At 39.4% G+C, this 14,470-nt stretch overlaps 1 protein-coding gene across 1 annotated transcript; it reads right to left on the reverse strand.

Moving 5' to 3' along the window:
• Positions 1-293: 293 nt before the first annotated feature.
• LOC118778840 (myosin heavy chain, fast skeletal muscle-like) lies at positions 294-14,217 on the reverse strand. Its single transcript, XM_036530595.1, has 39 exons — positions 14,002-14,217; positions 13,536-13,682; positions 13,137-13,293; positions 12,622-12,649; positions 12,217-12,328; positions 12,037-12,129; positions 11,857-11,920; positions 11,666-11,764; positions 11,478-11,581; positions 10,937-11,075; positions 9,719-9,837; positions 9,390-9,539; positions 9,106-9,276; positions 8,709-9,015; positions 8,319-8,389; positions 7,911-7,998; positions 7,571-7,688; positions 7,112-7,235; positions 6,849-6,985; positions 6,304-6,559; positions 5,928-6,170; positions 5,665-5,841; positions 5,292-5,437; positions 5,102-5,192; positions 4,631-5,020; positions 4,422-4,548; positions 4,226-4,344; positions 3,747-3,943; positions 3,457-3,640; positions 3,173-3,338; positions 2,844-2,968; positions 2,393-2,701; positions 2,099-2,302; positions 1,873-1,998; positions 1,518-1,688; positions 1,155-1,259; positions 971-1,066; positions 614-745; positions 294-347 (listed from the first exon to the last, which is right to left on the reverse strand). The coding sequence occupies exons 1-39, from the start codon at positions 14,203-14,205 to the stop codon at positions 327-329; spliced, it is 5,817 nt and encodes a 1,938-aa protein (XP_036386488.1). The 5' UTR covers positions 14,206-14,217; the 3' UTR covers positions 294-326.
• Positions 14,218-14,470: the final 253 nt, after the last annotated feature.

Here is a 14,470-nt window from a genome sequence, read left to right on the forward strand (position 1 = left end):
TGTCAAGAATTGTGCATTTTATTACAGGCAACAAGTAATACCTACTTCTTATGCCATGAACTACACTTTAGCATGATTTCAGAAATTGAGACATGGTGTGTGACTATCATGAGGCCCCAGCTATGTGTGCTACATTTCAGGTTGTGGCTTATTATTATTATATTTATTATTATACATTTACATTTTCTGTGCAAAAAAAGAATGCAAGACAAGGTGAGGAAGTGCTGTGCAAACTTAATTTACTGATTGCTTACTGTACATGGGAACATTTCACAAGTTCATATTTTATGAATACTTGTTACTGTGTCTCATCTGGGTTTCATCCCTCATTCTGCAGCTTCCTTCCCCTTAAAAAGAAGCAAAAAGTGTTTAGCATTTATTCTCTATAAGATCTGCAAAATCCATCTTTACAACCTTTGTATTACTAATTTAATACATTGTTGAAGTTAACTGATCTCAAGATTGACTGTTCATGATTCATGTATCTTCAGTAAAAGTGACTATTTTGTTATTTATTCCTTTTGGTTTATTAATATATATAATTAATATATACTACAACTGTGCAAAACCCAATTTGTATAAAATGGTATGAAAAATTTGTAGTAGAAAGTACCTTGCCGGCATCACGGCTCTTGGCTCTCAGCTTGTTGACCTGGGACTCGGCGATGTCGGCACGCTCCTGAGCTTCCTCCAGCTCATGTTGCACCTTTCTGAATCTGGACAGGTGAGTGTTGGCTTGTTCCTCCTATGAGGGAGTCATTTTGTCAGTTGGAATATTTCACAAAGTTTTATGAAAGAGTTAAGAAATGCAATCATTTATCAGTGCAATTTATAAATATTCACACACCAATTTATATTCATTCAATTTGTCAATAGTGCTCTCCCGAATAATGTATAAAACAAGTTACATACAATAGCTTATTGATACTACCCCCTTGCTAGCCTTTGAAGACTACAAGATTAGACTTACAGATTCCTCAGCCTGCCTCTTGTAGGCCTTCACTTTCAGCTGCAGTTTGTCCACTAGATCCTGCAGTCTGGTGACATTCTTCTTGTCCTCCTCAGTCTGCAGAGAATGAATATAATTTAGATGTTGTATCGTGTGTAGTTATTCTCCATTACACTGTATTGTATAAAGATCGATTGAATTTTACCTGGTAGGTGAGCTCTTTGACTCTCCTCTCATATTTACGGACACCTTTAACCGCATCAGCTCCACGTTTCTGTTCAGCTTCAACTTCAGCTTCTAGCTCGTGCACCTTGAATTGAGCATTTGTTCATACAAATATTTTAGTGACATTTTGTGAAGCTCAAATATATGCAGGTAGATTGCAGTTATAACTGGGCAATTCTGTAGCTTCTACACATCAAAAATAATTTAGCATTGAAGCATGCTAACTTCAATCTTGTCATATCAGTCAAATCAGAAGGAATACAATTCAAGATTTCTTGGTAACAGGCCACACTTTCCTTCATAGTATTAAATCTGAAAAAGATATCATCAACAGATAGATTACCCTTGATTCCAGTTTCTGGAGCTGTTTCTTTCCGCCCTTCATGGCCAGGTTCTCAGCCTCATCCAGACGGTGCTGCAGGTCCTTGACTGTGACTTCCAGGTTCTTCTTCATCCTCTCCAGGTGAGCACTGGTGTCCTGCTCCTTCTTCAGCTCCTCTGCCATCATGGCTGCCTGGAATTTTCATCATGGCTGCCTGTTATCTTTGGGCAAACTCATGTTCCTCTTGTTCAAAGTAAAATACATTTGTATGAATGATTTACAAAAGAGTTACATTTGTGAGTAGAGCTGCATGAGGTAAATAAATGATTATATGAAATAATATAATTCAGGTAAAACCAAAATGAATATTACTCACATCAGTGATAGCCTTCTTGGCCTTCTCCTCTGCATTTCTTGATTCTTGGATGGTGTCGTCCACTTCACCTTGGATCTGAACAAGGTCACTTTCCAGCTTCTTCTTGGTGTTAAGAAGGCTGGTGTTCTGAACAAATTTGGATAGTTTTAGTTCAGCACAAGCTTGTTATGTATACAATGTCCATTTGTACTATATCAAACAGAAGGAAATGACCCTATGTACTTACCTGGGAGTGCAGCAGGCCCACACGCTCACTTGCATCGACCAGCTCCTGCTCGGCCACTTTGCGGCCTCTCTCTGTCTGCTCCAGGGCAGCCCTCAGTTCCTCTATCTCAGCCAGCATCAAAGTGTTCCTGCGCTCCACCATGGCAACCTGCTCCTTCATGTCCTCCTGTCCTCTGACTGCATCATCAAGGTGCAGTTGGGCATCCTGAAAGAGAGATCAATGAAAGAAATTCTGTATGAAAGGCCTAAACCCACTGAACTCAGCAGTGTCACTATAAGTAATATACAAATGTACCTTGAGCTGTCCTTGGACATTCCTCAGTTGTTTCTGGGCTTCAGCAGCCTGGCGGTTGGCATGGCTCAGCTGAATCTCCATCTCGTTGAGGTCTCCCTCCATCTTCTTCTTGACTCTGAGAGCATCATTCCTGCTTCTGACCTCAGCGTCAAGAGTGCTCTGCATGGATTCCACCACCCTCTGGCTGTTCCTCTTGATCTGCTCCATCTCCTCATCTTTCTCTGCAAGCTTCCTGTCAATTTCACCTTTGATCTGATTGAGCTCAAGCTGGACACGGAGAATCTTGGACTCCTCATGCTCCAGAGTTCCCTGTAAAATAAAATTAATTGGAAAACTATTGCACTTTGTTGGTGAACTGGAGAAACCGTCTACACCATTTTAGGGTTTAGATATTCACGAAAAACATTTTTTAGTCTGTTTAAGTGTTGATACTTTTTGAAGGTTTTATTACCTCGGCTTCTTCTAGAGCAGTCTGAATTTCTGCTTTCTCAGTTTCCACTGTCTTCTTAGCCTTCTCCAGCTCATGAATGGTCTTTCCAGTCTCTCCAATCTGTTCAGTCAGGTCAGAAATCTCCTCTGCAGGGACACATTGAATAATGATTTCATAACTAACAATATATCTATTTAGGACCTTCTTCCATGAATCTCAATCTCCTCTGTCACCAAATTTGACTAAAGATGGTTACATTGGTGGAAAGATGGTAATAATTTTTGAGCTTCAGTTAAATTCACATATTTTACAATCACGATGATAAGTGTCTCTACATTTATTGTACATACGCTGCAGGTTCTTGTTCTCCCGCTTCAAGGTCTCCAGCTGGTCCAGAGCTTCTTCATAGGAATTCTTCATCTTGAACAGCTCAGTGCTGAGAGAACGGGCCTCTTTCTGTGCCCCTTCCAGCTCTGCCTGGCCTTCCTCATACTTCTGCTTCCATTCTGCCAGAACCTGGAAAATTGATGATAAAACTCATTAATAATGAACTATGAAATCAGTCTATGCTGTAAAACCTAATTGTAACTCACAACAGAGATGATAATTCCCTATATTGGAATGTTGGATTTACCTTGTCAAAGTTCCTCTGCTTCTTGTCAAGGTTGGCAGCCTGGGCATTTGCCTTCTCCACATCAATCATGAGATCCTCCACTTCACCCTGCAGTCTCTGCTTGGTCTTCTCCAGAGAGGCACACTTGGAGTTCACAGCCTCAATGGATTCCTCTGCCTCCTGGAGACGCTGGGCAAGCTTTTTCCTGTGTGATAATTAAAGATGAGTGATAATTACAAATTTTTGAATGACTCTCTTTCATTGTATAATATTTAGTGAATTTTAAATGAAGTTGTAAAAACTGAAAGTACTTGGCCTCCTCCAGTTCCTCAGTGCGCTGGATGGCATCAGTTTCATATTTGGTTCTCCACTGAGCCACCTCACTGTTGGCCTTGGACATTCCACGCTGCAGCTCAGCCTTGGCCTCCTGCTCCTCCTCAAACTGCTCCCTCAGCAGGTCACAGTCATGACGTGCTGATTGCAAACCATGGGCCAGGGCATTCTTGGCCTTTAAGTTAACACATAAGTATAAATGATAAATGAATGGACATAGCTGAAGATGTGATGGATCGCTATTTCTGTGATGGATCCTGGAAAAACTCACGAGCTACATTTCAGTCGCGATTTAGTTTTACTCCATTTGGATAAACCTTTACATTATAAAACTGTATGAGACAGAACTTAATATGGGATAACCCATACTGTTTTTTGGGGGATTCTGAGATTTTACAAAAAATCTTATTAGGATTATTAGGATTTTCATGGACTGTTGTCCTGTATTGTGAATTACCTTGACTTCCTCTTCAACGAGCCTCTTGAGCTCCTCGATCTGCTGTGTGTACGCTTGCTTGCCTCTCGTCAGCTGAGAAACTAGAGCATCTTTCTCTTCCAGCTGACGACCAAATTCGCCTGAGGAAACAAATATAATGATCCTTCACCTTGTGTTTTTGGTATGAAGTAATTAAATCTAAATCAAATGTACATACCATTCTCAGTTTGAAGTCTTGCTTTCTGTGCTCCAATGTCATTCAGTTGTCTTGCATTTTCATCGTACTTGGACTTGAGCTCACTCAGCTGATCTTCAAGAGTGCGGCACATTTTCTCAAGATTTCCCTGTCGAGAAAGCTCATTTAGAGAACGTTCATGTTTAATGACTCTTACAATTGTTAGCTTGAAAAATAAACATTCCTTATACCTTTGCTTTAGCGACAGCTTCCATGTTACTGGCAAGGTCATCGATTTCCATTTTGTATTCACTCTTCTCCTTCTCCAACTTCTGCTTGACGCGCTGAAGATTGTCGATTTGTTCTCCCAGTTCTGCAACGCTGTCGGCCTGCTTTTTGCGGAGAGCCGCAGCTGTGGCCTCATGCTGCAAGGTAGACTCTTCAAGATCACGGCGCAGCTTCTGGAACTCAGCCTCACGCTTCTTGTTCATCTCAATCTGAGCAGCAGTGGCACCACCAGCTTCTTCTAGCCTCTCACTGATCTCCTCAAGTTCCCTGGAGAGATCAGCTCTCTGCTTCTCAACCTTGGCCCGAGCAGCACGCTCAGCCTCGATTTCTTCCTCCAGCTCCTCAATACGAGCCTATGGAGAACAGTGGTATTGGTTAAAGTTGTACATGTTTTCAGCTTTATTATGTGGAATTTGAAGGTGTTCAGAAATTACCTGGAGCTCCTTAATCTTCTTTTGAAGCTGAGCACCCAAAGACTGCTCATCCTCAATCTTGCTGAGAAGTTGGCTTGTTTCAAAGTCCTTCCTGTTGATGAGGAACAATACAGATTTTAATGAATATGTTTCCAATTTTTGGATGTTGTTGGGATTTACAATTATCTCATTGCAGTGAATTCTGTCTTACTTCTTGATCTTCTCCTCTGACTGTTGCTTGTCATTCTCCAGATCCATTATGGATTCCTGAGCCAGTTTCAGATCGCCCTCAAGCTTTCTCTTGGCTCTCTCAAGGTCCATGCGAAGCTTCTTCTCTTGTTCCAGAGAACCTTCCAGCTGTTGCGGCAAAGCAAGGTAGATATTAAGGTTTTGTTTCACACTTTAAGGAATATATATAATAATTTGGCAGCTCTTGCCTTTTTGCTTTGTATTACTGAATGGACTCAGCAATTGTTCATGTTTGTCCAGCAGGTTCATTCCATTTCTGTTCTTGCCCATAGATCCTGTCAGGGCTCTGAGTCATATTTAATTTGACCAATAGAAAAGAAAGGAAATTTACTTACATCATCCACTTGTTGCTCAAGCTTGGTTTTAGCTTTAGTCAGAGTGTTGACTTTGTCCTCCTCTGCCTGGAGATCATCAAGAGTCTGCTGGTGTGCCTCTTGGAGGGCTTTCTTCTCCTTGGTCAGCTTGGCAATGCTCTCATCTTGAGAGGCCATCTCTTCAGTCAGGTTTTTAACCTAAATGAATTAATATCACACATTGTGAGTAACAAGGTGAGGCATTTCAAACATAGAAATAATACTTTAATAATGCAGTCTTTAACCTTATTTTCTGTGGCATGTTTCTCCTTCTCCACTTTGGCCAAGGTGAGCTCTAAGTCATCAATGTCTTTCTTCAGCTCAGAGCACTCATCCTCCAGCTTCCTCTTCTTGGCAGTCAGCTCAGCATTGATTTCCTCCTCATCCTCCAGTCTCTCACTTGTCTCCTTGAGTTTAGCTTCGAGCTGGATCTTAGCTTTGATGAGTCCCTCGCATCTTTCCTCAGCATCAGAGAGGCTTTCACTTTCCTGTAATTGGGATGAATGATATCAACAGAAGGAGTTATAATCATTTCCAATTCAAATATAATTAGCCATATTGATGATTTAAACATAAAAGCAATTAATTCACATTTTCATGTATAAAGAAAAGGTTACTTACAGCTGCAACTTGTAACTGCAGGTCATTCTTTTCCTGCAGCAGTGAAACCATTTTCTCCTCAAGCTCCTTCTTCTTAGCTAATGCCTTGGCCAGATCCTCTTTGCATTTTTCAAACTCGACCTTCATGTTGGCCATTTCTTTCTCAGTTTCAGCACTTTTCAGAAGAGGCTTGATCTTGAAGTATAGCTTCATCCATGGCCAGTGTTTCACATTCATGAATGAGCGGACGTTGTATTGGATGGTGAAAATGGATTCTCTGTGTGAAATATGATTACCATGTAAATCAAAGAACCTTCCACATTGTAAGAGAAAAAGGTAACTTGGGGGATAATTTTTGGGCCAATTCATTCAACTATGAAATTCAAAATAAATTATTTGGTATGCCTCTCCAAATTGTCAAAACTATTTCTTTTTTTTTTTAGAAAAAGAAGAGAAAACAAGAAATTGATCATTTCTTTTGAATTCTTTTTCTCCTTTTGCGGCACAGCAACAGTAGTACTCTTGCAATTTTAACATGATTTTCTGTGTACTGATCTTTAACCTACCTCCTCTCCATCATCTTCACAAACTCCCTTCTCATGAGGTAACCGCGGCACAGGGCCTGAGTCATGGTAACCAGTGTTGCCAGTTTCTCATCTCGCATCTCTTCCAGGGTACCCAACAGACCAGCTTTGAAGAACACCTGTAAGAACATATAGTAATTCTTTATAAGACTCAAATGTCCTAAATAAACATCATTAAATCATTTGTTAAAGAGACATTCAAAGCCTACAAGTGTGGTGATAACCTTGAAGCTAAAGTCTCATACCTTGGTGTGCCCAAACTTGTACTGAGTGTGGTCCACATCAATGGATCCCAGGAGCTTCTCAGAAGCCTTCTTGTTGTCAATGAACTGTCCCTCAGGGATCACACTGGCATTCAGTACTTTGTATCTAAAATAAAAGTAATGGTTATAATGATAGAGAAGATATGCTCAGAGATTACTCAAGGGAATCATCTATTTAAATGCAATTATTTCTAGATCTGGAACATGTCTATTATTATTATAGTTTTGTAAAAAATATTTGAGGAGGCCTTTAAACAGGTTATTGTCATGTTCCACTTTTACACACTATCAAAACTTCTTTCCATGTTCCACTTTTACATGCTATAAAAATGTGTAAAAACTGTACAATTTAGCAATGCAACAGCAGTATCTAACCTAAAGATCCTAGATTCACAGGCATATTATGGATGTTAGGTAATACAGATGTAATGAGTAATTTACCTCTGCTTGAAGTCACCATAGAGGATTCTGCTGGGGAAGCCCTTTCTGCAGATTCTGATACCTTCTAGCACACCATTACACCTCAACTGGTGGATGACCAGGAAGTTCTCCATGAGACCTGGGAAAACAAGAAGACATTCACATGTTCAGACATTGAACCAAAAGTACAGAATAGGATACTCCCACACTGAAGTTGTGCTGACTTCACTGAATTCTTTTTGATAACCATCCTTTTAATAAAAGAGGATTGATCAATCAGGTTAACATAGCATGTCCGCTCTGTTGCAGTTTTTCATATTCGGACCTAAACTATTGGAATGACAGTGGGTATATTGCCTACCTGGTGTCTTTGATTCATTAGGAATCAAGCATCGCACAAAGTGAGGATGAGTGCTTCTTAAGTTGGTCATCAGCTTGCCCAAATTCTCCTGTGGGATGGAAGGTGGTGTAGTATTAAAAAATTGGTTTGTTTATTTCATTCATATTGTGAATAGAGTTAAGCTGTGCCTACCCTCACTTTTTAACTGATGCATTTCCAAATCTAATTGAAAGGAACCCAACTGATTATCATTTTATGCTTTTTAGTATTCCAGAGCAAATTCATGTAATGTGTAATTATTTCTATATTTGCTTCAGTGCTTTTTGTAGAGAAGTTACTGTAACAGTAAGAGTGCTTTATTTCATGACATCAAATTGGTACTTAAATCACAGAAGTGTGGTTTCAGTTGCATTGAAGTGCATACAGTACCCTGAACAGAGCAGACACAGTCTGGAAGGAGCCACCCTTCTTCTTGCCGCCCTTTTTGCCACCACCAGCCTCTGTTAACACAAGATTTTTACACTGACATCATATTTAATGCAATATTTAACCTCACAACTTTTTCCATTTGCTTCATTTTGCATGACTAACCATAAATACATGCCTATACTAACAGCATTTTAAAAATACCACCATGAATGTATTAACATCCAGAGGCCTGGAAATATGAAATCGTGTAAATTGTTGTTGTAGTTGATTGAAAAGGTGTATCCTTGACTTAATAAATCAATGAGTTTGTGTCAGATATGATAAAATTCATCCAGGTGTGAATATATAAGAAGGAGACTCTACCAATCTCAACAGAAATAAATACAATACCTTCTGCAGAGGCATGAGCAGCATACAGGTGAGCCAGCAGTTTGACTGATGACTTCTGGTACAGCTGTACGACTGAGTCGTTCAGGGGGTCCTTGTTCTTGTCCAGCCAGCCGCAAATGTTGTAGTCCACAGTGCCAGCGTAGTGCACCAGGGAGAAGTGGGCCTCAGCCTTGCCTTTGGCAGGCTTGGGCTTCTGGAAGCAAGCGGTTTTGCCCAGGTGCTGGTCATAGAGCTTGTTTTTGAAGGTTGTGTCTGAAGCCTTGGGGAACATGCACTCCTCTTCAAGGATGGAGAAGATGCCCATTGGCTGTTGTAGGCAGAATATTCACATGAGATTACTTCAGGAGAATAAGAGAAGGGGTTTATGACTGTCAATCATAACAGGCGTCACTCATACCTTCTCAATGAGCTCAATGCAGGCAGCCAAGTCCATACCGAAATCAATGAACTCCCATTCAATGCCCTCCTTCTTGTACTCCTCTTGTTCCAGCACAAACATGTGATGGTTGAAAAACTGTTGCAGTTTCTCATTGGTGAAGTTGATGCACAGCTGCTCCAGGCTGTTGAACTATAATTTTAAAAAAGTAAAAGGTTGATTGATTAAATGTGATCCAAACTCCAAAGAAAAAAATGCTTCATCCAATAAAACTGCAGTCAACTATACTGGAAACCTCCACTCACATCAAAGATCTCAAATCCAGCAATATCCAGCACACCGATGAAGAACTGTCGTGGCTGTTTTGTGTCCAACATCTCATTGATGCGAACAACCATCCACAAGAACATTTTCTCATAGACAGACTTGCACAGAGCACTGACAGAGTTGTTGACCTGGATATGGCAAAATGGAACAAAAAGATCACAATTTCAGTGAGAACAAAAGATTTAGGTGAGGCTGGAAACACCCCAAAGTAATAATGTTTCAAAACTTTTATACAACACATACAGTATTAATGTATAATATTTATAATACCATCGTATTAACAAGATTTTACATCTGGATATTTTACCTGTGGTACAGTCTGCCCCTTGGTCACAAACTCATTTCCGACCTTCACTCTGGGGTAACACAGAGCTTTCAGCACGTCAGCTGAGTTCAGGCCCATGAGGTAAGAAATTTTATCTGCCACTGTAATGGAATGAATGCATGTGTTTATTTGAGAGATTTTAAGGGGAAAAATGCATGCACATGTAATAAATCAACAAGGTCCAGTTTAAATTTAAATTAAAGAAGAATGTTCAGGAAATACGTGTGAATCAAAGTAGGTAGAAGTGCTCTTCCATAACATAATACAAAATAAAAACATAACTGCAACTGCGGACTTGTTTTAACATGTCGAAACTAATTTGACATTGATAATTGTATAACCAAAGAACTGTAAATTGTAATTGAATAAAATCAAGATAATGGCAGTGCACAGACTTTTTGGAGGGCAGGGACTCAAATTACAACAAAGCACAAACTGTATGTTAGCAATGGTTACGGCTGGGTGTTTGTCAAAAAAAAATGGCCAAAAGTCTTGCTGAAAATTCACGGAAATCATACCAAACTTTACTAAACAATAGTGTTATCTCATGCATAGAGGATTAGCAATTAATAAGAGCTCATATTGAAACCACTCCATAGAAACAGCACACGTTTTCCATATGAATGGAAAACAAAAAACAGTGTCATGATTTGTATTCAACATTTATGTGGCTGCACTAACATTTGCTTATTTTACAATTCATTGCAATATAACAAGCTGCACATTTCCAAGTTTGTCAGCTTGATGACTTCAGTTTCATTGCCTCTACAATGACACAGTCTAAGAGAAGAGCATCCAGCTTTAGCTGATTCTCAGACCCCAGGTTGTTTGCAATATAACAAATATACCGAAGACATACCTGTCCTCTGCATCGGCTGTCTCCTCAGTCATGATAAAATTCTAGTCACAACTTTGTGAGTGCAATCACCAATGATATAGCAAGATATTATCAAGATGTGTAAATGTTTAGCAACCACTGAAATCACAAAAAATTACAAAAAAGCTAAGTCATAGTAATATCTGTTAGCAGAGATCAGTGTAGTGGAAAAGGGCATTTTGGACTTTACTATCAAGAGGGCAAGGGCTGAAGCCCCCTAGTTGCCCCCCCCCCCCCCAAAAAAAAAAACTTTTTCAATAATGTATTTGACACATTAATTAAAGTGCCTTCTCAGAATGAAGCAAAAATGTCTTCAGACCTACCCTCAGTGCCATCAGGCTCAGCCTGCTCCTCACGCTGCTTCTGCTTAAACTTCATGTTCCCATGATGCATCACTGCACCAGTCAGCTTGTAGATGCCCATCTTCTCCTCAGCATTGAAGCCCAAGATGTCAATGGCAGTCTGTGATTCAAACCGAACCATGGTCAAGAACATATGAAAGATGTTCATATATATACACACACACACACAAAGACAAATTACTGCCATGTGAGGTCTATTCTCTTAATGAACTCTTGTCATTGGTATTGAATGAATATAGTTATATTTTCTTTTTTTAAAAATCTATGTAATTCCTAATTTTTTATGTTTTATTTAATACACAGTTCCATGACACAACCTGCTGTTTTATGCATCCATTCTGGACACCGGTTTGGACAAGATCCTTGACTCATTGACATCAGTTATGATGTGTCTAACTCTGACTTAACTATGGGTACAACAGTATATTGTCACAAGTTTCATTGTGAGTAAGGAGAGCATAATTCTGAAAAAACAATGAAATTAGTTTTTTCTTCAACTCACATCTGTGGCTATGAACTCCTCCACATCATTAATGCTTTTAACAGTGATTTCTCCTTGGCTGATCATAGGGTAATCGTATGGGTTGGTGGTAATCAGAAGTGCCTCTGTGAGAAACAATAATTAGAAATGCATACATTTCTGAAATTTGACCAATAAAAATTAAGATCTTGATCCTCCAGATTTCCTACCCAACAGTTCAGGTTTGTGGCCTGTCATAAGCTGATAGAAGATGTGGTAGCTTCTCTCAGCTGACAGCTGGAATGTTACTCTTGACTTTTCCAGCAAATCTGTAGGAAGAAAATGGTAATGTTATGGGTGGACAATTTTTTTTGTAATTGTTATTTACATTATCAACAAAATAGTGGTGTCGTTGACTTACAGGTTTCAATGTCGGCAGAAGCCAGCTTTCCTGTTGATCCAAAATGAATTCTGATGAACTTTCCCTAAACATTTAAGGAAGTTAAAAAGGATTAAAATGTTACTTTTCAACAGACAATGCTAATTTAGATGGCACAGTGAAGTAAGCAAATATGAATAGTTAATAACATAGAAAACTTACAAAACGAGAGGAATTGTCATTCCTCACAGTCTTGGCGTTACCATAAGCCTCCAGCAGGGGGTTCGCTGCGATGATTTGATCCTCCAGAGATCCCTACAGAAGACATCAGACACTTCAGATGCTGTATGTGTAGCAGAGTATTACTTTCTGAGGTACATGTACACATCTCCTGAGACTGACCTGCATCTTGCCAGCAACTGGCTCAGCTTTCTTTTGGCCAGACACTGCGATTGTCGCAAAGTACTGGATGACACGTTTGGTGTTCACAGTCTTTCCTGCACCAGATTCTCCACTGTGGATGAACACAAACAATCTTTAGAACTTTCAAAACAGGGGAAGCATCTCTATACAGCACACAGCACACGCTTTCTTTCAAATGCTTTTTAAAAGAGCATGAAGGAGTTTATAATTTTCAACTTGTAACAAATGCATAATATTTTTAGAAAGTATTTTTGAAAATCTTGAAATCGTTAATCTTTTTTTTTTTTCAAAAGTTGATTTTTAGAATCTATACTATCACAGTGTATTTTTTCCATTTTCTGTTGTAGTGTATTTGTTGATAAGTATGATACGTATGATACATACGTAATCAGGACAGACTGGTTCTCACGATCTGCAAGAAAATTGAGAATGGCAGTCAAGGATTTCAGAACAAATTTCAAATCTTTATGCCACACAACATATTTCACTCTTCTGCACTGAAGATTCCTCTTTAAGGCATTTAAAACAGTCCACCTCCTTCAAATGATGTCATTAACATTTTTTTTATTTAACCTTTATTTCACCAGGTTTGTTCCATTGAGATTAAAATCTCTTTTACAAGAGAGACCTGGCCAAGAAAAGCAGCACACCAAGTTTCAGACTAAACAAAAATTACATAAGCATTAAAAATACACAAAAAGACAAAGGACAAGTAGAACATGCATATCTTTGTGACAGTGATATTACCCTGAATGTATTGTCTCTTCAAAGAAGAATTTACAATGGACTGTATTATTCTGTGCAGGACATTTAAGGGGAATATAAACATCTTAAGCACTTTAGAGTGCCAGATTCTTGGTGACGGCTGTAGCAGGTGTAACAGGCTCACAACTTCTTACCAGTGAGCATGAACTGATAGGCGTTGTCAGAGATGGAGAAGATGTGGGGCGGGGCCTCAATTCTCTTTTTGCCTCTGTAAGCAGCCACAACAACAGCATCGTACACTGGGAGCCACTTGTAGGGGTTCACAGTGACACAGAACAGCCCGGAGTAGGTCTGGAAGAGTGGTGGTAAATATTAATGCAAATATTTACAACAGACAATCATTAATTTTTTTTAAGGGTGGCAGTGTAGCATAGTGGTAAGAAGCAGGGCTTGTAATTGAAAGGCTGGTGATTCAATTCCCTGATTACATGTAAAAATTGTACCCTGTGTAAGTTGCTCTGGATAAATGACAATAATGTAATGTCATTTTATTAATTTATTCACTGGGAAACCAGATTAGTGGAGAAACTTACATAGATCATCCATGCTGCGTAACGCTCTTTGAGGTTATACAGCACAGCGGGCTCATTGAGGTGGGTCATCATGGCCATGTCCTCAATCTTATCAAACTTGGGAGGGTTCATTGGGTGGATGTCATCCTCCTTCACTGTGAGTGTCTGCTAAAAGGAGAAATGCAAACTAATGGTTGTTGTGAGGCATTATCTATTTATCTTGGCATGGAGAAAGATATTGCTTACAAGCACAGACTCGCTCATGATCTAACAATATGAGATGCTAATTGTATGCACAATGTTATTGAAATGATCTTGATGAATTAAAAAGCTTGAATTTGAAAACACCATTGGAATGCTAAGCAATTAATGCATATTTTGTCCCTTATAACAACCCAAACACAGCTAACAGATTAAAATACACATGTGCTGCCAGCACCCATCACATGAATAATAATACTGATATTTGATGTGTAGCTGTACATACTTGGCCATCCAGGGTTTCAACTGTGGCTTTGCCCCCCTCTCTGCCGATGAGTTTCCCTTTGAGGTACATCTCCTTGGGCTCAGCCACAAAGAAAGCTGTTTTAGCATCAAAGGGTGTGTTCTGGGCCTCAATTCTCTCCTTCTCTGGCTTCCGGAGGTAAATGGCCGCCGGGCCAAAGGCCTCCATCTCCGCATCTGTACTCATGATGGCACTTTACTGAGGGAAAGAACGAACAAAGATCAGTAACATGCATGTGGAATTACATGTGCTCATTACTGATGCAAAATAGATTTCAAATGACCATAAAACTATTTTATCTTTGAGTTTGTAATAATCTGAATATCCTGAACTAATGCAGCTGTAGAATTAACTGACCTTAGGAGACAAACGAGATCTGACAACCCTGCCTTTTGATTTTCACTAGTTAAAAAGAGGGAGCTAGGTTAATTAATTAAAACTCTTGAGGGTT

Source organism: Megalops cyprinoides, chromosome 6, assembly GCF_013368585.1.
Source record: "Megalops cyprinoides isolate fMegCyp1 chromosome 6, fMegCyp1.pri, whole genome shotgun sequence".
Classification (NCBI taxonomy): Eukaryota; Metazoa; Chordata; class Actinopteri; order Elopiformes; family Megalopidae; genus Megalops; species Megalops cyprinoides.